We start from the raw sequence: 24,916 nt of genomic DNA, 5'->3' as shown, positions 1-24,916 counted from the left end.
GAAATAATCAGTGACCCTCTGGTAGGCCAGGACACCACCGCCCCGCCCCCGCTTGATCGAAGTCTTAGGGTAGCTACAGTCTCCAGAAGACCCCTCTTCCCCCGCCCTCCCCGGAGAGTTCGGATCAACTGGAGGTGGCTGGAGAGAGAACGGGTGGGCAGGGCGGCGGCGGGCACCGGGCCAGGCTCTGCAGCCGGAGGAAGAGGCTCCGGGACTGCGGCGCGTTCCAGCGGCGGAACGGAGTGGGTGGGGCCGGAGTGCCCGGCCCCCGCCCCTCCTCCCTCCCTTCCTCCCTTGCCTTCCAGGTCCCCCGCCGGCGACCCGCCGGCAGGCACTGCCTGGTCTGCACCACTTGGGGCCGGATCCCCGCGAAGCGGCCAGAGGGGCGGCCCGGCGCAGCGAGCCGGGGCCCCGGAGCGCCCCTAGGCCCTCCCTCCTCCGCGCGGGGGCGGCGCAGAGCTGGAGCATCCGCGGGGTCCCGGGCACCACTGACCGCCTCGGGCAGCCGCGCACTCAGCGGCTCCCCACGTGCCCGCGCCCCGTGGCGGGGGCGGCGGCGAGATGGCGGCGCGTGTCGGCCTCCTGCTGCGCGCCCTGCCGCTGCTGCTGTGGGGCGGCCTGGACGCCCAGCTCGCCGAGCGCGGAGGCCAGGAGCTGCGCAGGGAAGCGGAGGTAAAGGATGTGTGCAGGGCGGAAAGGGAGCCGAGGGCTAGAGACCCCCCAGAACTTTGCAGTCAGGTCACCCAGCCGTCCCATCTGAGCCGGCAATCTGCACTACCCTCCCGGTGTCCGCGCTCTACACACTTGCACACAAAGAGTCTGGGGAACATTCTCCCCCGTGCCAGGGCTGGGACCACCCAGGCACGCGGATCTGCATTGATTTTCCCGGACGGGGGAAGGAGGGAGCGACAAGATGGGACAGGCGGGCAACAACAGAGAGAGAAGTGGCCTCTGCACCCTAGTTTGACACGGACCTACTGCCCCTCACCGCCTAGGCTGGGGAGACTTGGCCATTCATTCATCCGATGCCCCGAGCCTTCCCAGAGGCTGCAAAGGCCCCCAGATTGATGAGGTGGAGAGAGTACCGCTGACTGGCCAGGGACACAGGAGACAACACTGGCTTCCTGGGCTGGTACTGCCACTGAGCCAGCGGCTTGTCAGCGCCCAAGCTCGGGACTAGTTTCATAACCTGTAAAATGGGTAAGAATATTACATATAGTCTCAAGGATTGCTTCTAAGGAGCTTTGGAACAGTGCTTCAGGACCGAATTTGACAAAGGGGGCAGAGAGTTGGAGGTGAACCTTAAACACTTCCCATTTCACTTTCCTTCTTTTGGAATTCAGCTGCTTGCTGTAGATTGCACAAGGGGAACTTTTTGAAGGCAGGGGTGGGGATCCACTTGGGGTATCTATTTTCCAGATAAAGATGATTGTAATAATACATCAGTATCCATCTCTGTCTGTATTCGCAAGATTAGAACTGGGGTCTCCACTATTTTAAGAAGTTCTAATTTTTTTTTTTTTTTGAGAGAGAGAGAACGTGCCTAACACAAGCGAGGGAGGGGGAGGGGCAGAGGGAGAGAGAGAGATCTCAAGCAGGCTCCACTGAGGGCTTGATCTCATGAACCCAAGATCATGACCTGAACCAAAACCAAGAGTCCATCGCTTAACGGACTGAGCCACCCAGGCGCCCCAAGGAGAAGTTCTAAGTTCTTGAGCCCAGTGCTCTGCCCTGAGACTCTTGCTCCCTAAGAGCTTCTTTCCTGTTCTGAAACTGCCAGCCAAGAAATTCTCAGTACCTCCCATTCCTCTTCCTAAGAAGAGGCATGCTGAATCTAGTAAACCTACAGAATGAAGAGGCCCCCATTGAATGGCTCTTCATCCCATCAGCCAGCTCCCATCACTATTCTGGAATATTTGGAAATTACCTTATTTCAACAAGGGGGGTCCTGTGTCAAACTCCTTCACCTGCTCCCCTTCCAAGCACTGGTCTCTTGTTCTGTGCTCTCTGCTTTTGCATGTTTGGGAATCACTGTGTCTCACTGAATTTTGAAACGTACAACATCAAGTGCACAGTTCTCATGGCCCCAGGAGAAGGCTTCTGTCTACCAAGCCAAGTCCTATTAAGAGTCCCGCCCCACCTCCCCCAAAGTCTGGGTCCCAGACAATCCTTGGCAGGAGAACAGAGACAATATCTCTGCCGCCCATGCCTGTGGTGGCCCCAGATGGAGAGAATTTTATCTTGGGGTGTGCTTGGGAAGCATAATACTAAGCAGATTGGGTCTCTTGCAGTCTATTTAACATAAATTGGGGGAAGGGGATTTTTACCTCTGAGAACAAGAAATATTTTAAATGTATAAAAAATCCTGGAAAAGTGTAATGGGTGTGTATGCATCTTTATATGCCTAGGCATGTACATATGTATGTATATATAATGCAGATTGGGGGGTGTGAGTGTGTCTGTGTGAGCTTCTGTATATGGTCAATTGCATCAGCTTCAGTGTCAGACAGACCTGTGTGCAAACCATAAGTGAATCATTTAATCTCTATGAAGTTTTCTTCTCTGTACAGAGGAGGTTAATAATAAATGCCTATTTCATAAGACTGCTATGCGGCTTCGTTGAGATAATGTATATAAAATGCTCAACACAATGCCCAGTCCATAGAAAGCAGTCTATAAAAGGAAGTTGCTTTCAATATTGTTGCTGTTATTATTTATCTTTATCATTATTTTAGAGAACGGATTAAAGTCCTGGCTTGGTGACTTAGGTCTCCTAGAACAATAACACAGGGCAAAATATGTGAGGCAACTATTTTCAGCATCGGACAAGAGGCAGCACAGGGCTATAATTCCTAAGAGATGGTGTTGCAGTTACTATGGCTACATTATAAATGACCCCAGAACTTAGTAAAGTCAAACAAACATTTATTATGTTCATAGATACTGTGGGTCAGAATTTCAAACAGGGCACATAAGAGCAGCTTGTCTCTGCTCTACAATGTCTGAGGATGGGATCATCTGAAGGCTCGCTGGCTGTCAACTGGGGGCCACGATTTTCTCCTATGGGCCCATCCACATGGTTTCTCCATGTGGGCTGGTTTGGGCCCAAATGTGGTGGCTGGGTCTCCAGGATGAGTGTGATGAGAGACAGAGAGAGGGCAGAAGTCCTATCCTCTTTATGACTGACACTAGGAAGTTGCACAGCATTGCTTCTGCTGCACCCCATCGATCGGCTGGAGCAGTCACAAGCTCCAGATCAAGGGAAGGAACACAGACCCCACAACTGGTGGCAGGAGTGTTGAAGTCATTGTAAGAAGAGCATGGGAATGTTCTTATTGTTGTGGTCACTTGGGGAAATACAACCATCCACAGAAGGGAACCACACAAAGTGAGCCCCGTGATCACCCTGGCTCTTTGCTCAGGTATAATTCCCTGACTGCGGTACAGAGCTAGACCCCCAAGCAAAGCACAGCACTCCTGCTGAGCTTGTGGGCAAAGTTCAGAATTCAGGACAGAGAAGGAAAGAAAGAATAAAAACCAGCTGTGTGATCTTGAGCTAGTCCCCTCACTTCTCCAGGCTACAGTTTCCTCCTTTGTTAAAATGAGGGAGTAAAATTTCTTAAATGACTCTCCCAGAGCTAACATTCTTTGGCTTTGGTGTGTTTGTGTGCCAGTGCCTGTATGGGTGTGTGAGTGTGTGTCCGTTTCATCTGCCTGTGTGTCCATGTCTGTCTGTGTGCATGTGTCTGCATTCCCATTCCCATGTCTCCGTATTTATCCCTGCGTCCTGTGTGCATGGCTGTATGTGTCCCTTGTATGCATACAAAGTAATAAAGTTGAGGGTTTTGCAAAGTGGGCTTTGCCTAGGAGGAGACTGACTGCTCACAAAGCTACATTATGAACAAGTTCATTGTTGCCCACTTGGGAAAACTAGGGCTGCTTACGAGACACTAGTGAGCAGGAAGGGCCTCCACTGCTGAGTTGCAGGATTGAGAGTTGATGAATGACCTCATCACCCCGGCCCCCCTCCTGATCCCAATCAGGCCCTATTCTGTTTTTGGGTGACACAGACTGTCCCAAGGGATCTACCTACTGTGCTGTGCTTGGACCTGCTTTAAAACACCCAGGTGGTACGTCCAAGACCTGCCTTCCCCTTGGTGGTCTATGCATATCTGCATAGCTACTCCCGTTGTGTCAGTACAATAAGGGGCTGGCTAGTTCATTTCTCCAGGGAAACATTGGAGCTTCTGTGGAGTCTCCACCCCCAGATGCAGTGTCTGTTTCTCATACCCCAGAGCTATTCATTTGACTTTTTGTGAGTCAGAAGCCCAGAAGCCCGGGCGTGGAAGCCATTCCTCAGCTCAGCTCAGTGACTCATGGATGCAGGGTAAATAGAGGCTCTCAAGGGTCCCAGAGAACCATGAGTTGGTGGAAAAGCAGTAGTCAAAACAGTAGAAAACCAAGAAATCTAGCAAAAGCTGGGTGGTGGAAGCAGGAACATAGCAGCAAGATAGGTAGACAACTCTGGTTAGAGCATGATTTCATGCCCTAAATTTAGCCCTGCAATCCTAGTGAGGACCATTCAGTATGATTATTTGGCGTTAGAAGAAGTACAAGAGGGGTCTGGGTGGAGACTGACCAGCTAATTTTTTCCAACTTCCTTAAGGATGCAAAATGAAAGAAGCGGGGAATACAGCAAGAGATATCAAAGCTACTCCCAGACAGAACTTTGTGAATATGAGACTAGGGACAAGGGAAAGAGGGGGGACAGGCAGGGAGTCAGAGGGAAGGGGAAACTTTGCCCAAAATAAAGGGAAAGGGTCTGAGCTGGTCCTACTGCCCTGGGGCCTTCCGTAGACTCCAGGAGCCAGAGAACAAAGGCAAAGCATCCCGGAAACATGTTTGTCTTTGGGAAGGAACATGCTTGAGTCCTGATGAATGAATACCTGTAGCTTGTCAGAAGACCTGTTTGGGGTGTGATGGGAGATGTGATCCCAGCTTCTATTGAAAGCCAGAGTCCACCACCTAAACATCTTCTTTCCTCTGCTCTGCCCCTGAACCTGCTTGCAGAAGAGGTGGGAGGAATCCAGCTAGAAACATCCCCAGCTTTGCCTTTTTCTCATTTAAGAATTGTCTCCCCAGTGGAGAGAGCAGGTTGGAAGCTTTGCCTTCAGTTTTAAAGCTTCTGAGTCACTTGTTTGAATGTCAAATAAGACATCCAGGGATAGGTAGAGAGGATCTGAACTCACTTAGGATCCTTTAGCAAGGCACTGCTTGCTCTCCTGAGACTTTCTTTCCCCATCTTTAACATGGGATTAGCAACACCCATCCTGCCTATGTTCTTGCAAGGTGATTCTGAAACTCAAAGGTGGAAACCCCTTAAAAGCTCTGCACTAGTCAAGGACTCACTGTGTTCCTGATTACCAGAAAATATTTTTATTTCTAGAACATGCCAAGGCAGAACACCAACTATCATCCCTTGCATCTTGACTTGGTTAATAGTGCTCAAGATGTATTGAATGACAAAGATAATCACAGAGTCACTCTGGAAAGAATGAAATCACAATGAAAGGTGATACGAGATGAAATAAGTCACAGGTAAAGCAACATGGTTTCTGCATGAGCTTGCCATTTTGCAATTTAAAAAGTCTTGGTCTCAGTTTTGCTCCTGCAGTTCTTTGATACTGAGGGTATCACGGCCACTCTTTAGATGTAAGACTGGGCCCTGCCCTTCCTAGACTTACCTAACACAGTTCCTTTCTAGCAATAACTCTCTGTGACTATAGTGGGGGACACAACGTTTTTAATGGGGCAACTATCATAAAGCTTTCCCAAGGCATGTACTTACTGGATTTTTACCACACTCCTGTGAGAAACCTAAAGCATTCTTACCCCCATGTCACACTTTGAGTCACAGAGAGGTTAAGTAACTTTGTCATAGTTCACGTAGCTAATCAGTTACAGAGGCAAGGTCATGATGGTAGATTAAGGTGGAGTACATTTTAGCTCTAATCCAACTCTCTCATTCTATGGAAGAAGAAACTGAGGCCCAGAGAGGCACAGAACTTGCCTAAGGACACACAGTTCTTAGTAGCAAAGGAATAAAACTCAAGACACAGCCCAGTGCTGTTGCCCTGGCAGGCCAGTGACTCAGAATTCTCGACTCAGGCCTCAATTCATTTTGCTACACCTCATTGCTAGTCTTGCCTTGATACAAAATGACCAGAATTTCCCCATCCCTCAAGCACTAAAGGGGCTGGGCTCTACACACCCTCCCAAAGCAAGTCAGGACAGATGCAAGGCTAGAACCCCAGAGTTCCAATTCCACTCAGCTTCCTGGGTCCCAGGGAGAATCATTTTCATTTTACCCAGACACCACAGCCCCTCCCAGGACTTCTTAGAGACGACTCCCCAGGGAAGCGGCCCCAGCCCTGAGCAAGTGGGTGAGGCAGGTTGTCACAAGCTTCTAGGTCTGAGCAGGGTGAATCACGGAAGGGCACAGTCCTCCACCTTCCTCTCTGCTCAGTTCAAGCGTTGGGATCTGCAGGAGAGAGGATGGGTGGAGAACAGGGAAAAGAGAAAACGTGGTGTCTGGAACTGCAAGGCTGAGAGGAGCTGCCAGGACACAGCCTCCATGGGGGTGACCCCAAGTGGAGCTCAGGGGGTCCCTAAGAGATCCCAGGAAAAGCCCTAGGAAAATGACAGCCCAGAAGGGAAATGACACCTCCAAGGTGTTAGTGATCAAGCTGGAATGAGAACAGGAGCTCCACCTCCTAGTCCTGTGTCTCTTCCTGGGATCCCTTGGCCACACTGTCACCTGCCCCACACCCCTGCTCTTTATCCCATGCAGACAGGGCATTTCTGTCACCTTGGCAGGCAAAAACTGAGGCTTGGCAAATGAGCTCACAGAAGAGAGTTAGGGGACAACACCCAGGGATGTGGCTCTGCCTCCTCTCTGCAGGACTTTAGAGCCCTCAGCACTGAGGACATGAAGGGGCCCCTTCTTATATGTAATTTTAAAATGTTCATATTAAAAATATTAACGTTCATGGGGCGCCTGGGTGGCTCAGTTAGTTAAGTGTACAACGTGGGCTCAGGTCGTGGTCTCAGGGTTCGTGAGTTTGAGCCCCATGTCAAACTCTGTGCTGGCAGCTCAGAACCTGGAACCTCCCCCCCTCTGCCCCTCCTCCCTCGCTTGTGCACTCGCTCTCCCTCCCTCTCTCTCTCTCTCTCTCGTAAATAAACATTAAAAAATTAATGTTCATATTAAAAATAAAATAAGTATAAGGGAATCCTTAAGTTCTGATCATTGCTATTATAATATTTTAGTGCTTTTATGGAAATATAGAATGTCAAATTCTTAAAATTTATTTTTCTCATTCCTTTGTTGTCTCTTGGCCTGGTCATGTGCTCACACAGCCTCCTGGGAATTCAGCTCTGGCTTGCAACCCGCAGGGTCCCAGAGACCAGTCAGGAAGAGAGACCCAGGATTTCCTCTCTGAAGGACCCCTAAAAAAAAAAAAAAGGCCTCCACCCCCATCCTGCCCTCCACACCACCGTGCCTGCCAAAGTACCAGGCGCGGCAGCCCAGCCAGGAAACAGGAGACGCCGCTAGTCAGTACCCCCTCCCTTCTCCTGCACTGTCCAAGGCCTCATAGTTCCAGAACCAGAGCCAACTTTCTGATAAGGGCTGGGCGGGCTTGCGGGGAGGAGCACAGGGAGTGCCAGCTTGTTAGCCTGTGACCCAGCCTCTCCCAAGTCACTCGGCAAATCTGCTTCTAAGGGACATTGATTTCCTGGCTTCCTTTAGAAAGCCTGGCTGGGCACCTGGGGCACCTGGGTGGCTCAGTTGGTTAAGCGTTGAACTTCAGCTCAGGTCACGATCTCATGGTTTGTGGGTTCGAGCCTCGCATCGGGCTCTGTGCTGACAGCTCAGAGCCTGGAGCCTGCTTCAGTTTCTGTCTCCCTCTCTGTCTGCCCCTCCCCACTCGTACTCTGTCTCTCTCTATATATAAAAAATAAACATTAAAAAAAAATTGTTTTAAAGCCACTCTATCCATCCTCACCGAGGGAAAGGGAGGAGGCAAGGAAGAGAATAAGGTACCTGGCTGGGGTGAGGCAAGTCTAAGATAGAGCACCTGAATGGAGAACAGAGGTGTAACTGCCTTGTTCAGAGTGTTCGTTTCCCATCTTTTTAGATGGGTTACATTCCAAAAGTCTGTTAGGTTTCTACTAAGGTAAATCAACTAGATCAACTGTTCATTGAGTATTTACTATGCACGCTAGATGTCCGTTGCTTTACTTCATCCTTCTGAGAATCCTTTGAGGCTATTCTTGTTTTCACATTGTGGGTAAAGAAGCAGAGGCTCAGAGATGTTAAGTAGTTTGTCCCTGGCCACCCAAAGTCAGGGTCAGGAACAGATGCTTGATTCCAACCCTGGTGGCTAGTCCATGATGCCACACTATTTTAGGCAATACATAGTCTCCAGATTAAGCCACTAGAACCCCTTTAATCCATTATGCATCCCCAAATAGTATACATTTGGAAAGAGAAAAAAGAAAATAGTACTGAAATACTAATAAATTAGTGCAGAAAAATAATCAAATGGACTTGGGGAGTATTTTTTTGTCTAGAATAAGGGTTCCTTATGGGAACCCTTTATTGAGAAGAGGATGTGGAGGTCGCTGAAGGCAGATATAATGAAATTCACAAAACAGAGGCTGGATACTTGCAAACGCTTAGGAACTTGCCCATCCTGGCTCTTAGTGTCTCATTTCATTCTCTGTTTGCACTTTTTCCTTGAAACAGCAGCTGTGATTGGAATGGATTTAAGAAATACAGCAGGAGCGCCTGGGTGGCTCAGTCAGTTAAGTGCCAACTTTGGCTCAGGTCATGTTCTCGAGGTTCATGAGTTCAAGCCCCATCAGGCTCTGTGCTGATAGCTCGGAGCCTGCTTCAGATTCTGTGTCTCCCTCTCTCTCTGCCCCTCCCCCTCCCCCGCTCATGAGAGCACGTGTGCACTCTCTCTCTCCCTTAAAAATAAAATAAATATTTAAAAAATTAATAACAATAAAAAAAGAAATACAGCAAAGAGGAGCACCTGGGTGGCTCAGTCTGTTAAGCATCCAACTCTTGGTTTCAGCTCAGGTCATGACCTTGCAGTTCATGAAATTGAGCCCCACATTGGGCTCTGTGCTGACAGCACACAGTCTGCTTGGGATGTTCTCTCTCCCTCTCTCTCTGTCCCTCCTCCCCTGCTCACTTTCTCTCTCTCTCTCAGAATAAGTAAGCCTAAAAAAAATATATATAGCAAAGAAAAGTGAGTGAGAGGACAAGGAAGACAGAAAATTATTTCCATATAGGTAACACAGCAAGGAGGGTAAAATTGGAGACACAATGTGTGTCTGCATAAGAATTAAGCAGCTGAGGTGACATTTCTTTTAATCCATTGATGAGGCTTTTCACAGTGACAAGGGCAAGCAGGGAGCCAAGTGCATCGTTTCCCAGAAGGGTAGGGCTGGTGATAGGTGAGGACAGTGAGTCACACGCTTCTCTCCACTGGCCTCCAAACACATGGCTGCGGGGAGAGCAACTTCCAGGTGTGTGAGGACAGGCAGTGGGTAACAGGCATTTGGGCCACAAGATGTTCTCCAGTTACACTAATTTCCCCGGAGGATCACATCCAGCTGTGATATCATAGTGGTCACATCATCTACATGCTGGAAGATTCTAGCTTCTCCCCTGAGCTTCAGGATCATACAACCAGGGCCGCCTGACATCTGAGTGTCCATCTTTGTCCCAACCACCCCCATCTGTTCCCCTCCTTGGTTTCCTCAGTCTATAGCATCGCCATCCAAGGCAAAACTTGAAGAGCCATCCTGGATTCCTCTCTTTCTTTTTAAAAAAAAAACAAAAACTTTTTTTGTGTTTATTCATTTTTGAAAGAGAGAGACAGAGCGCAAGCAGGGGTGGGGCGGAGAGAGAGGGGGACACAGAATCGGAAGCAGGCCCCAGGCTCTGAGCTGTCAACACAGAGCCCAACGCAGGGCTTGAACTCATGAACCATGAAATCATGACCTGAGCCGAAGTCGGACGCTCAACCGACTAGAGCCACCCAGGCGCCCCCAGGATTCCTCTCTTTCTTTCATTCCCCACAATTAACCCATCATCAAGACCCAAATAAAACTCCCATTTCCTACCTTGGTGACAGTCCTGCCTCTCCCTGTGGCCTCATCCCACATACTGCTTCTTCACACTTCTGTGTTCCAGCCTTCCTTCCACTCCTTGGACGCAGCAACATCGTTCCTAGCTCAGGGCTCTGCATTGGCTGCTCCTCTGCCTGGAATACCCTTTCCTACCTCATTGCATGGCCAGCAACTTCTCATTCTTTAGGGCTCACATAAACTCTCAGCTCTTCAGATGGTCCTTCTCTGACCTGGTGGTCCTTCTCTGACCTGGTCCTTCTTCCTCCTGGTGGAAACTTTCTATTTAAGTTATTCTCCATCACATCGCCCAGTTTCTTTTCTTTATAGCACCAAAAGTGCCCCCTTTACTTGTTATCTGGGTTTCTATTGTCTGTTTCTATCCACAAGTGTATAAGCTCCTTTAGGGGTATCTTGCTGACCATTGCAGGGTACCTAGTACATTGTATGAATTAACAAATGAATGCATGAAAACAGAGTGTTGCAGGTTCCTTTTTTTTTTAGTGTTTATTTATTTTTGAGAGAGAGCGTGTGCACAAAGCAGAGGAGGGGCAGAGAGAGAAGGGAACAGAAGATCTGAAGCAGGCTCTGTGCTGACAGCAGAGTGTACAATGTGGGATTCGAGCCCACGATCCGCGAGATCATGACCTGAGCCAAAGTCCAATGCTTAACCGACTGAGCCACCCAGGAGCCCCATGTTGTAGGTTTCTAATTCAAACAGATGTATTTAAATCATCTCTACACCCAGCAAGAGACTCAAACCCACAACCCTGAGATCAAGAGTAGCATGCTTCTCTACCTGCACCAGCCAGGCACCCCCCAAAACGACTTTCCTAAGGAGCCAAATTTTTAGACAAACCGTAGAATTGAGAGCAAGTGCATTTGTTGTTCACAGGGCCTTAAATATATATGGCGGGGGGGGGGGGGGGGGGGGGGATGGGATTGTTTAGGAAGAAGCCAGAATTAGAAAGGGAATTAATTCCCAATCCAGGCATGACAAAGCCCACAGGTGACCAGCCCAACTTCTGATCAATACAGGGCAACTCCCTGAGCATCTGGGTGGCTCAGTCGGTTGAGCATCCAACTCTTGATATGGGCTCAGGTCATGATCCAGGGTCATGGGGTATAGCCCCGCATCGGGCTCTATGCTGAGAATGGAGCCTGCCTGGGATTCTCTCTCTCTCTCTCTCTCTCTCTCTCTCTCTCCCTTGCCCCTCCCCACCTCTCAAAAAAAAAAAAAATAATAATAATACGGGGCAGCTCCATAGAGAGGAGAGATGCTTCAGGAGCAGAGTTGAGGCATATGAACAGTGTATATTTATATTTATAATAGCTACTCTGTATGGACCCCTCCTAGGTGACAGGCACTGTGTTGAGTACTTTGTATTCACTATTGTGATTAAGCCTCACCAAAAAGCCTGTAAGCTATGTACTATTTCTAAGCCCCTTTTACGGATAAGAAACCTGTAGTTTACAGAAATAGCTTGCTAACTGAGATTAAAACCCAGGCCAACGTGACTCCAGAGCCCCTAACTCCACTGTGCCGCATGCCCTGCTGTGATTGCTGACCATGCTGTGAAATATGCTGGGTGGGGACTGCTTGGCCAGTTTGAGAATGAAGGACACTAATGTTCAGAAATATTGAGTGACTTGCCCAAGACCATCAAGTTAGTCAGTGGTGGCCAGGAACTGAGTCTATATCCTTCTGACTTTGGTCCTAGGACTCCTTCCCCTTTGTTGAGATGAAGGTGAGATTGGGCATGATATATATGCCACTGAGTCTCAGAGACCAAGGGAGGGGAAAGGATGCCACACCATGGGAAGGCTGACACTCCTTTCTCCCCCAGGCATTCCTGGAGAAGTACGGATATCTCAAGGACCAGGTCCCCAAAGACCTCACCTCGACAAGATTCAGCAATGCCCTCAAGTAGGATGGAGGGATGTGGGGAACTTGGGGGTGCTGGAGGGCAAAGCTTGGGTAGCCTCCTCCATCTTCCTGGGAGGCTGGCCTCCCACCTGTGTCCAAGGGCCACACTCCATGGCTCCCTCCCTTCTCTGTCCCCAGGGAAATCTCCCTGCCCTCACCTCCACCCCCTACCCTTGCTCTGTGACCCTTTATCTCAATTCCTCCTGACAGAGAGTTCCAGTGGGTGTCCCAGCTGCCCATCAGTGGCGTGCTGGATACTGCCACCTTGCGCCAGATGACACGGCCCCGCTGTGGGGTTGCAGACACAGACAGTCAGGCGGCCTGGACGGAGAGGATCAGTGCCTTGTTTGCTGGACGCCTGGCCAGAATGAGGCGGAAGAAACGCTTTGCAAAGCAAGGTGAGTGAGCCCTGTTTAAATCTAGCTGAGCTGGGATTCCTCAATACCCGGAAGCCCCGTGGCCGGAGAAAAACCCAGTTCAGCCTCCAAGGGGCTTTGTCTGTAAACTCTTCCCTAGGGCGAGAGAGGGGTGAGCAGTGGGTAAGCAGTGGGTGAGCAGGACCCCTCAACTAGAGGGCCGTGTTTGTGAACACAGACATTTAAATCAGAATTACACCCACGTTGATGAATTTTTATTGGGCACATATTTTCCAGAGCAAACCCCATCAAGCCCTCCATCAGTTTGTGATGTAGGGCAGTTCAACTGTTGCCAACATTTTGCTTTATAGTGTCCCAAAGTTATTTTCGTCAGATTCAATGCCTTTTTCACAAGAATTCTTCAACAAGGACATGACCTATTGATCAGTTTTATTTTGTCTACAGCACATTTTAACAGCTTTGTTGAAATATAATTCACATACCATAAAATTTACCCGTTTAACAAGTACAATTCAATGGGTTTTAGTATATTCGCAGAATTGTGCAACCATTACCACCATCTAATTCCAGAACATGTTCATCACCTCAAATAGAAACCCCATGCTCGGTAGCAGTCACTCCTCCTCCCCCTCCCCTCCCCCCTACCTCCTATCCCCTCCCCACAGCCCCTCCTGGCCACAGGAAATCTACTTTCTGTTCCTAGTAGAACAGATTTGCCTCTTCTGGACATTTCATCACAGCTCATTTTACACACCACAGTTTCTGCTATTGTGATTTTCCTTTCGTAGTTTTGTTTTTATCTTTCCTTCTCCTCCTCTTTCTCCTTTTTGTCCAAATGCAATCTTCCAGGGTCAAAAGTTACAGATCTAAGATTTACGAAGATTTGATTTCTTCTAGCAATTCTTCATCGATAACAGGTTTCACTGTGTGTGGTTTTAACATCTTGTTTGTACTAATTTTCTCTGATGTCGGCAGTTCTTAAGATTTCCAACAAGATAGGCTTGTTCAGTCAGGCTTTCATCTACAATTGAGTTTTTACCATGAGCACTTTGGGTCATTGCCTCTTTTAATTTGCATTAACCACTTTCGCCGACGATATCTGTTATGAGCAGATCAGGAGGCACATAGGTCGTTTTTATTTCTTAGCTAATCCAGAAGGAAGTCATGGGCGGCTCCCCTTAGCTACTGGAGGATGGCAGCGATGGGGGCCAGACTCTGGCTCCAGACATCCTTGGTGTCGACCTGTTCTGCATCCCACTGTGTTTCTGGACAGGCAAGGTGGAAGGCTCAGCCTTCCTGGAGCTGGGGCTCTGGGTTCAGCAGTGTGTCACTGCTCCATTTCCTCACCCAAGACCCAGGCCCTTTCTGCCTGCAAGGTAGAGATGGGCCCTGACCACCCAGGGGAAGGGGCTTGCAGTGGAGGGTGGGGGCAGCCCCAGACACAGTCTCAGCATGCCACCACCAGGCTAAAGGTGGTCTCCCAGAGAACTGGGACGATGCCTCCTGAGCATCCAGGAGCAGTAGGGAGACTTCCTTCTGGCGACATCTTCTCATGCCTTCTCAAGGGAGTATCTGAATCCGATGGAGTCCATTTGTCGCTGTTTAATTTGGAGCCTCCATCTGGGACAGAGATTCAAGCTAAGGCATCTCCCAGGCAGGTGGCCTTGCCCTGCCAGCCTGGCCCCATGCCACTGTCTGACACTGACCCCTGGTCCAGACAGCAGTGGCCAAGTTGGGCAGGGACTGTCCCTCTTGCTCACAGCGTGACCCGAAGAAGCTTGACATCCTTTATCCCCTAGGGGAAGAGGTTCCCTAGAAAGGAACTGTATGCTTGGTAGGCACTGAACACTTCCTATGTTTTCCTTAGGAAAGAAAATGTAATAATAACAGTTGACCCTTACTGAGCATTTATGATGCACCAAGCATGGTTCTAAATGGATTAACTCACTTAATCCCATAACAACCCTGTGAGATGGGTGCCATTTATCCTCATTTTACAGTTAGGCAAACTAAGGGACAACGAGCTTGGGGAACTTCCCCAGGGCCACATAGCCAGGGTGTGGCCAAGCCTTCTTGTCATTGGGAAGACTGAATGAGATTCCACATGTGAAAACCCCAGAACATGGGTAGGTGCTTTAAAAATGTGGATTTCCAGGCCCATGACTGTCTATTCTGTGGAGAATGCTATGTTGACAAAGTCGGGTTCAAGGGTACAGTTGCCGGACAAAATACAGGATGTCCAGTTAAATTTGAATGTCAGATGGACAAAAAATAATTGTTTTGTTCTCACTTTTTATTAAAAGAATTATTTGTTATTTATCTGACATTCAAATTTAACTAGGTGTTCCATATTTTTAATTGCTAAATCTGGCAACCTCATTCTGAATGTCTGGTCCGCTCTGTGCCTACAGGGGAGATTTTCAATCCCCCTTGGTCCTTCATGGAGCTGGTGGGGGGTTGGGGCTGGTGGAGGTTGGGGGGCGGGGCACAGGGGTGAATCTGGTGGGGGTGGAGGGGATACAAGGGTGAATCTGGTGGGGGTTGGGGAGGCACAGGGGTGGATCTGATGGGAGTTGGGGGACATAGGGGTGAATCTGGTGGGTTTGGGGGACACAGGGGTGAATCTGGGGTGGAAAAGGAAGGAGAAGTGAATGGATATTTACTGAGCACCTACCATACGCCCAGCAGCTATATGTTGCCATTTCATTTGCCATTTCATTTTTACCAGAAACAAGTCTTATAAATTGCACTTTGCAAATAAGGAAACTAAGGTTTGGAGAGATTCCATAATTTGCTATGTAAGGTTATAAGCAGAAGTACTGGGATTCCAATCCATGCTCTTTCCTCAGTGTCCATTGCCTGTTAGACGTCAGGACTCCAGGGTCCTCCCCCAGCGAGGTGTCTGCACTCCTCCTGGTGTCCTTTACCTTTCCTCTTCCCTTTTGGATTTTGGAGCAAGGGTGTGGGGGATGCACTGCCAGGTGCTTCTGTGGCCTAGAAGTCGCTACAGAATCCAGCCTTGCCTGGCCCGGAGTTCAGGATGGGGCCGGAGGCGGCCAGCCTGCTCTAGGATGGACAGAGGGCTCAGGCTGCTGGCCAGGGCATTCCTTCCTTCCTGGCGGGCACACCAACAACCCCTCCCAAGAAAAATTAGCCATTTTCTTCTCTCAGTCCTGTTCCTGTTTGTCCTCCCCATCCTCCCCCAAACACATGCGCACACACACACACACACACACACACACACACACACACAGATTCAGAGGATTTTTATCCTGCGAGCTGTCACCTTCCCTGGCTACCTATAGTGAGAGAAGTGCCCACCCTCTCCCTTTCTTGTCCAGGGAGTAAGCCTACCCTCCCCCACCATTGGCAAAGAGGCAGAAGGAGCTGCCTCACACTTCTAGAAGCTTGAAGGTGGGCGGGGAGAGTCTGGGGGTCAGACATCCACAGTGAGGTGTGGAAGTGCCCAGCGCCAGCCAGTCCAGAGGCCTCTGAGGCACCTCTGGACCCCAGACCTTCCCTCTGCCTTTCTTTTCTCCCTCCCTTCCTAAGAATCCCTCCCTCTTCCCTCCCAGAGGCTGGGTCACTGGCTGGGAGGGGTTGGGTGGCCGCCAGGCCAAACAGGCCCAGGGAGGCAGCATTGCCTTGAATGGAGCTTGGCTCAGGGTGGGAGAAAAGACCCGCCCCTCCCCCACTTCCATGGGGGATGAAGGGGGGCGAGGGGGAGGGAAAGGGCATTCAGCTCCTCTGCTCTCTACCACCCTCCCTTCCATCTGGAGAATTTCAGCTCATGCAGAGCCCCTGTTTTGACCGAAAGGAGCATGTTTACACAAATGTACATACAAGCCCTGAGTCTTAGCAAATGTGCCTGCTTACCTGTGTGGTATAGTGGAAAGTGCACAGTGTCAGATGTCAGGGCCTGGGCTCAGGGCCTAGCCTGGCTACTCACTCATTCTGTGACCCTGGACAGGTCCCTTCCCCCTGGTCTCAATTTCCCGAGAACACAGCAGAGAGGTTGGTAAGGAGATGGCCAACCTTCCATGACTTTAGCCCTCTTCCCCAGTTTGGGCAAGGACTTCCCCAAGACAGAAGGACAGCAGGTCTGAATCTTCAATTGTTCCTCCAAGGAAAGAGAGGGCTGTGCTCACTGGCCTGGCCACCTCCTTGTCACCCATATATCAGGAATTCTGGTCCATTTGGGAAACTGGGGCCCCCAAAATAGCATGATACCTGTGCACTCCCTGGGCCCATGAGGTCTGCCTCTGAGCTGTGAATCTTCCACCACCTGGGATCACCGTCTCAGCCCCTGAGCTTACAAGGCTCAGAAATAGTCTGTGAAAAACTCGGGTTCTGGACCTTCTAAGCACCCTGGTCCTGGGTGTGTGGTGAGCTGTAGGGGGACTCAGTTGACCTGAGGTTTGGGCAAGAGTCCAGAGTCTTAGGCCTAAGGGAGGAATTACAATTCTGGGCAAAGGAATAGAAACTCGTAACTAAGTGGAGATGGAAAAATTTCTCTCTGTCAGTGAGTGACAAAACACACCCTTTGTTCTTATTTGTTTTCACCTCCGAGCTCTTGAGAGTCCCTGAGGAAGTGGGGGGTGGGGGCTAGGGGTCAGGGAAAGACGCTAATAAATGGGTCTTGGTAGCTTCTCTGGCAGCAGGCCTGAGGCACTGGAACGGGAGGGGCAGGTGGGCCTGAAGAGTAGAGAGGAAGAAGGGGTGAGAGGGGGTCACAGCTGTGGCCCCGGTGGCCCCATCTTTCCTTCAGCCCCTGACACAGTAGGCAGGGGTAGGGATTTGTCACCAGCAAGAGATGCAGACTTGTTTTCAGGCTCAGCCCAGGCTGTGGGGAAGAAAAAGACCCCAGACCAGAGAGTCCTTCAGGTTTTGGGGGCTCTTCCTGGGCAGAGATCACATTTTCCCCGGGGACCTCCCCCGACTAAGCCACTAGACCGGAGACTCTCCAGGACAAAGGTAGTGCAGGAGAGCACTCTCCTCTCCTGTGTGCAGGAGAGCAGCGTCTCCCCAGCCAGATGGGATCTTCCCAGGGCGAGGGCTGTGCCTTTCTTGCCTTCACATCCAGGACTCCCTGGACGAGGGCCTGTCTCCCCATCATACGGGTCCCCGGGGACCAGCACCAGGTTCTTCAGGCAGGTATGACTGATGTGGCCTCTCTGGCTGGCAGGCAGCAAGTGGTACAAGCAGCACCTCTCCTACCGCCTGGTGAACTGGCCACAGCACCTACCCGAGCCGGCAGTTCGTGGGGCTGTTCGAGCTGCCTTCCAGCTGTGGAGCAATGTCTCAGCGCTGGAGTTCTGGGAGGCCCCAGCCACAGTCCCCGCTGACATCCGCCTCACCTTCTTCCAAGGGGACCACAACGACGGACTGGGCAACGCCTTTGATGGCCCAGGTGCTGACACAGAGGCTCTCTCTCCCATGGCAGGAGGGGAACCCGGTAGAAAAGGCTGTCTGGGGAGGGCAATGGAGCCTAAACTCTCGCTTTGGCCTTGACCAAGCTGCACTCCCTTTTAAAGAGCCCTCAGTCTCCTCATCTGTAGAATGGGAACAATGGTTTCTGTCCAGTTGTGTGCCACATGGCTGAAAGGACAGCCAGATGAGCTTCTGCATGGAAAGTGCTTTGCAAATTCCAGAGTATTTTCTGGGAGAATCTTCTGAGGTCCCGTCATCCATCCTCTGCTTCTAGAGAGCCCCATACCTCTCCTGTCCTCCAAACATGGATATTCCCCAGACCAACACCCTGAAAACACCCAGAGGCCACCGCTACCCCATTCCTACCCTCCCTGCATCCACTACCACAGTCACTGCCACAGGGCAAGAGGCATTCTACCCCCTACCTGTCACAGAAGTGCTTCCCATTCCCACAGCCCAGACAGTTCTCCTGTTTGCCCCCAACCTAAAGGCAGCTTAAACTGCTCTCCTCCCATTCTGCCCAACACTGGCCTTCAGAACCTGAACGCAGGCTCCCTGTGCATCTCCTCCTGCTAATGAGGGAAGGAGACCTGATCAGATCCCTTCATGGTGGGGACTTGAGACCTTGCGTGGCCTGGGCAATAGGGCCCACACCTCCCTTACACTCCTCTGCTTTCCAACAAGCCCACTCAGAGCAAAGCCAACATCCAGGCCCTGCTGGTGGTACCCAGGGTAGGACTGGGAGAAATCTAAGCTTTTCAGGAATCCACATGTAACACATACGTATTCTTACATGTGAGTCACTTCACCCATGATATCTACATGAGATGTTTATGCCCACACCCAGGTGGGGTCCGGTGGCTAAGAGGGTGCTGGACTGGGAGAAAGCTCTCTGATTTAGAACAGGTGCTTTGTCTTCTTGAGTTTAGGCCTTCTCCCTCTGAAACCTGCCATCTGTCTCCCAGGATTATTGGGAGAATTGAATGGAAAGGGCTAACATTGCTCGAGGCATATTCAAAACAGGAGGCATGTATTCCTCGTATACACGGCCCATTCCCCACACTCCCTGCGGTTCTCCTTTAATGGCAGGCATTCCCCGTTGGCCTGGGCCCCAAGAAGGCAACGCTGGAAGCACCCTCAACAGGCTTCTAGGCCAACATCATCGCTGCGCAGTTCACTGACCCCTGCCCCTGCAGAAAGTGAACTGTGAACAGTGAGGCCCTGGGAACTGCATGACTGATAAACTCCCTCTGGGGCATGTCACAAGCTCGAACATCACTGATCCAGCTCACTCCCTCTGCTCACTCTTACTACAACCTGGCAGGTAGAGACCCACAAAGGGGCCCCGGCAGAAGAAGGCAAGAACACAAAAATATATATAATTTTAATTAAAGATACTATACACACCCATACACATATCCAGCACCCAGATCAAGAAACAGTACCAACATCCGTAAGGTCTCATCATGCCCACCTCTGGGATAACCACTACACCTATTCCCATATCTTTTTGAAAATAATTTCTATGCAGCATTTATTACGGGCGAGGCACTAAATATTATACGTAACACACACATATACCACATCCCTCTTTAATCCTCAGCATAACCCCGTGAGGAAGAAGCTCATTATCATCATTCCCATTTCAGATCAGAGGGGGTGCTACTTGCCCAAGGTCACACAGCTAGAAAATAGTGAAACCAGGATAGAAGACTAGGCAGTTTGGTCTCATGCTGTGTGTATACCACGCTGCCTCTTAGGCGCCTCCACCCCATAGCCTCGCCATCAGTTCACCGCTCCACAGTTCAGCCTCTGACAGACGTCGTTAGGAGGGGAATTATGCAGCAGAAGACAGCCACACCCACCCCTTGGCCCCTGCGCGGGACGGTGGAATTTGGGGGTGTCGCGGGCGGGTGGCTCCCCCTGACCCTCTGCGCCGCCTGCAGGGGGCGCCCTGGCGCACGCCTTCCTGCCCCGCCGTGGCGAAGCCCACTTCGACCGCGACGAGCGCTGGTCCCTGAGCCGCCGCCGCGGGCGCAACCTGTTCGTGGTGCTGGCGCACGAGATCGGCCACACGCTCGGCCTGGCCCACTCGCCCGCGCCGCGCGCGCTCATGGCGCCCTACTACAAGAGGCTGGGCCGCGACGCGCTGCTCAGCTGGGACGACGTGCTGGCGGTGCAGGACCTGTATGGTGAGCCCCCGCCGCCCCGCCTCCGGGGCCTGGACGCCCGCGCTGCAAGCCGGAGCCGAGTCCCCAGCGTGGGAACCCGGCCTCCCCGCCACCGATCCCTCCCGATCCGGAAGCCGCAGGCTCCCCTCAAATCCCAAAACCTTCGCGCTCCTGCTGTCCCCCATGCCTGGCCTCTCTATCCCGACTAGGTCCCGCGCCGCACAGCCCTCCCTTCCATGCAATTCCGGATTCCCGCCCAGCCCCGGTCTTGGCAGTTCGTCTCCCATCCCTGCCCAGTCACCCAGACCCAGCCAGGGGTCCCACGTCTTCCCCCATGCCAGCCCTCGCTCCCGCTCCACTTGCTCCCCCCCAGCCTCCCGCGTCGCTGACGCTGGTGCCCACTTCCCTCCAAGCCTGGGCCTCTGCCTGGAGGTAGACTCAGACGAGGTCTGCTCCCCAGGATGAACTGACCAGTGCTGCCGCCCAACCAGGGCTGTCCTCCCTCAGAGTGCACGGTGCGTGGGTAGGGCCGAGAGCCCATGCCATTCGTGCTAAGCAGCTGCTCTTGGGCAGAGCATTTACCCCCTGGGAGCCCTCAGTTTCACCTTCTGCGAGATAATAACTGCTTACCTCACAGGGCGGTAGTACTAGTGGCCATGAACTTCTCTTGTACCCTAAGAAACCTACACAAACAGCTGCTATTTCATGGATGTATATTACCAGCCAGTCACTTAACATGCAATACACTCACGACATAAGTATCCTTTTGTCCACTGAGGAGGAGAATGGGGCTCAGAGAGGTTAGAACACTTGTCCAAGGTCACACAGCTAGAAAGCTGTAGACCCGGACGCAGGAGCTGGTGCCAAATTCTAAGCTTGTTGGACTCTGCCTCAGTCTCCTAAGTGAAATAGTGTTGTAATTATTATAATTGCTGTAACTATCACAGCCTGGGCCCCCGAACCATGTCCTCATGCCATCTATGTTGCCCAGGACTCAGGGAAGAGAAGCTTCTGCCCTTCTTAGTGCCAAACTCTTGTTTGGTCCCCCACTCCAACGGGTCCCTCTCTCCCAGACTATTGGGCAGAAGAGAGGACTTTTGAGTTTAGTGCTGTGGTTAATACCAACAACCAAGGACCATTCTTAACCCACCCCCACCCCCACTCTCCTTCCCTGCCTCTCATATCAGATAAAGATGAAAGGAGCCAAAGGGGAGGTCTTGAGCCCTCGACACCCGCCCCAACCCGTGTGTGTTCTTTCCCTCTTCTCTCCTTCCCCATGAAGGGAAGCCCCAGGGGGGCTCAGTGGCCATCCAGCTCCCAGGAAAGCTGTTCACTGACTTCGAGGCCTGGGACCCCCACAGAACACAGGGAAGGCGCCCTGAAATTCAGGGTCCTAAATATTGCCATGCTTCCTTCGATGCCATCACTGTAGGTAAGATGGTCCCACGTGTGCCTCACTTCCTTTTTCCTTCCTCCCCCACATCTCCAGGGGTCTCCAGAGCTGGAATACAAGGTGGGGTTATGAGTAATAAAATCCAGAAATCCCAAGCCACAAGCATCCTGCAGGGTAGCAAGCCCACGCCAAGCAAAACGCTGCTTCGTCCTGTGCACTTCCCTCTGTCCCAGCTGAGCAGGCCACATCTTCTCTCCTCTGCCTGGGAAGCACCTTCCCTGGAAGGAAGGCAGGAGGCCAATGGTCACTCCTCAACTCTCTTGTCTCCGGACAGATGGGCAACAGCGACTATACGTTTTTCAAGGAAGCCACTTCTGGGAGGTGACACCGAATGGCAATGTCTCTGAGCCACACCCACTACAGGAGAGGTGGGCAGGGCTGCCCCCCCACATTGAGGCTGCTGCAGTGTCACTGGATGATGGGGACTTCTACTTCTTCAAAGGTACCAGCCCTGGGGCAGATGAGAAAATTGAGGCCTAGAGAAGGGAGGTGTTCTGTCCAAGGTCAACAGAAGGGAGGAGTCTCAATTCCAATCTGAACCTGTGACCCCAGGGACCTCTACTAGGAGGTTCCTTCAGTGATGGGTTGGGGGGCGTGGGTGTGGAGGTTGTCCCAGAGAGAGAGGGTGGGAGAGCTGCAGAGAAGAGTCTAGAAGGGGAACAGAGAACCACTCCCGAGCTCTGCGATCCAGCGGAAAGTCCTACCTCCTTGGCATCCTGGCTGTGTAAGGTTGGGCCTGTCACTTAACTCTCGGACTTGAATTTCTTGAATGAGGAAAATAATCCCTCAGGTTTCTTGGGGAAGGAGAATTCAAACAGCATGATGTCTGAGGAGTGTGCAGTATATTGAGTAGTTTCATTCATTCAACACATATTGAATGTCTTATATTCATTAGACACTGTTGGAGGTGTTACAGCTACAGTAGTGAACAAAACAGAAATCCCTGCCTTCATAGAACTCTGTGGAAAAGATGGTGACTGGCCTTCCTGGTAGTCCACTCCCTACCCAGGGAGGGGCCTGCTTCCCGCCTCCCAGGGATGGGTTCCCACAGTGCCCTCTGCCCTCTGCTGACACCTGCTGGAGGTCTAGGCCACAACAGTCCCTCCGTACTGGGTGTAACGAATTATTAGTGCTGTGTGATCCATTTTGATTATCACAAATACTAACCACCTTGGGCTCTAGGATGAGGGGGAGCAGGGGAATGGGGGGACACAGGTGAGGTGGAGGACCAAAGGGCGAGAGCCACCCGCTCACCCTGGCTCTCCCGATGCCCTACAGGGAGCCGATGCTGGAGGTTCCGGGGCCCTAAGCCAGTGTGGGGTTCACCACAGCTGTGCCGGGCAGGAGGCCTGCCCCGCCACCCAGACGCGGCCCTATTCTTCCCTCCTCTGGGTCGACTGATACTCTTCAAGGGTGCCCGCTACTACGTGCTGGCCCGAGGTGGACTGCAGGTGGAGCCCTACTACCCCCGAGGCCTGCAGGACTGGGACGGTGTCCCTGAGGAGGTCAGTGGTGCCCTGCCCCGGCCCGACGGTTCTATCATCTTCTTCAGAGATGACCGCTACTGGCGCCTTGACCAGACCAAACTGCAGGTGACGGACTCGGGCCGCTGGGCCACAGAGCTGCCCTGGATGGGCTGCTGGCACGCCAACTCGGGGGGTGCCCTATTTTGAAGACGCCCCCACCTCTTAGTGAACTGATGCCCTATGGCCAACGTGTGTCCCCTGCCCCAGGGGCAAGCCCTGTCTTGGAAGCCTCTGAGCCTCCCTGCAGAAGACCAGACCACGTCTGCATCTGTTCCCTGAAGAATGTGCTCTCAAGACATTGAACTTTGTGGGATCAATCCAAGCAGAAGCCGAAAAGGGTCTCAAACCTTTCCCCAAAGGACTTTCCTCCCTAAGCCTTGGGGATTTTGTTCCTTCTGCTAAAGGTGCACTTCCTGTCCACGAGGCCGTGGCACTGAGCAACCGGGGAGGATGTAAAACTCCATGGAGAGGTTGCGACCACTTGGCAACCTCTCCTTCCCCTCAGGACCTTCTGGCTCAGTTCTTGGAGAATTGTCTTAAATGAGAGGCCTCACCTCCAGGAAGCTTGGGTGGGTTGGGTACAAGGATTTCCAACCTCAGAGAGCCTTGGGTGGGAGGGAAGGGGGTGGTTAGGACCCAGAACAAGAGGGAGACTGATGCAGGCCTGCTGGGCCTGACTTTTGGTGGGGGGTGGGGAGGCTGGAATAAAGAGGTGCCCCCCCCCCAGCTTCTGGGCCTGGAGGCGGGCATCAATCTTCCTTGGGATGGTTGCCAGTGAAGAACAGGTGGGGCACGAATGCTGGAGACGCTGGAACCATGTTCTTTCATCCAAGCCAAGACCACAGACTTCTGTGTGAGTAGTTGCGATGCGGAGAGGGGGCCTGAAAAAGCAACATGTTCCTGCCCTCCCTTACCCCCCAGGCCAGATGGAGAGTCATGGGTGGCAAGGAGAGGACAGGGGCCTCTCTGGAGGGCTGCTCTGCTGCAGGCGCTGGGGTCTCTGCAGGCTGGGGGAGGCCTGGTACTCACAATGGCCCCATTCTTCGGGCCACACACGCAGCATTCCAGGAGCTCCTGCTGGCTGGCCAAGAATAGCTGGGATTCCTGGAGAAGGAACCAGCTCCCCAGCCTGTCTTCTGCCTCAGGCAGTCTCCGTCTTAGCATCTGGGTCTCTTGTCCTCCGCCCTCCACACCTGCCAGTGCCTCATTTGCACACACACTGACCTTGGCAAGACCAGGCTTCCAGCAGAAGGGGAGAAAGATCTGGCAAGATTCAGCCCTCAGCTCCCCACGGGCATTTCTGGCCCTGCGCCTTCATTTTTTTTCTCTGTGCAGTGGGGGGAAATGGCCTTTGACTGCCCTTGGATGCAAGTGCTTTGTTCCGCCCAGTCCTGGCGGGGATAGAGGGAGGAGGCTCTTGGCCTGCCCTTTTCCCTCTGGCTTGAACCCTGGGGAGGGGAAATGAGGGTCTTTATCACCCTCAAGGGAGCCGCCTGGCCCCCACCTCAAGGCACTGACACTTTGATTAAAGGCTTTATTGAATGAGGGGCAGGGGCAGGTTTCTCAGCGGTGAGGGAACCCAGGGGTTAGTTTCTCGAGGCAATGCCTCTGCCCACTGGGTCAGACGGACCTGAAATACCCAAGAGATGAATGTGACGCTGTGCCAGGGGACGTGAGTCAAGTGGGCGGTAGGCACTGTGTGCCCCCCGGGGCGGAAGCCCTCGGGAGGTGCTAACGGAGGCATGGAGCTCCAGGTGATGCTGGGCTCAGCTTTGGGTGGACGCTCGGTGACAGGTGGGCCCACTTGCCGGCTCAGAGGAGGCGCTCCG

General features: G+C 52.0%; 1 protein-coding gene across 4 annotated transcripts; it reads left to right on the top strand.

The window, feature by feature from the left end:
• Window positions 1–506: 506 nt before the first annotated feature.
• On the top strand, window positions 507–24,888 carry MMP28 (matrix metallopeptidase 28). Of its 4 annotated transcripts, none has more exons than XM_042966944.1 (8): window positions 507–672; window positions 12,051–12,130; window positions 12,341–12,528; window positions 17,693–17,917; window positions 19,884–20,129; window positions 21,391–21,540; window positions 21,836–22,003; window positions 22,840–24,888. In XM_042966944.1, exons 1-8 carry the CDS (start codon window positions 562–564, stop codon window positions 23,232–23,234), a joined length of 1,563 nt encoding a protein of 520 aa, XP_042822878.1. In that variant the 5' UTR covers window positions 507–561; the 3' UTR covers window positions 23,235–24,888. The 4 variants fall into 4 exon arrangements, with proteins under 4 accessions (XP_042822878.1, XP_042822880.1, XP_042822881.1 ...); XM_042966945.1 differs by lacking the exon at window positions 507–672 and adding an exon at window positions 999–1,200 and having other exon boundaries at window positions 17,697–17,917; XM_042966946.1 differs by lacking the exons at window positions 19,884–20,129; window positions 21,391–21,540.
• The last annotated feature ends 28 nt before the right edge of the window (window positions 24,889–24,916 follow it).

The sequence above is a fragment of the Panthera tigris genome, chromosome E1 (assembly GCF_018350195.1).
Source record: "Panthera tigris isolate Pti1 chromosome E1, P.tigris_Pti1_mat1.1, whole genome shotgun sequence".
Taxonomy (NCBI): Eukaryota; Metazoa; Chordata; class Mammalia; order Carnivora; family Felidae; genus Panthera; species Panthera tigris.
Note: the sequence above shows the minus strand (reverse complement) of the source record. Positions and strands in the feature narration are given on the sequence as shown.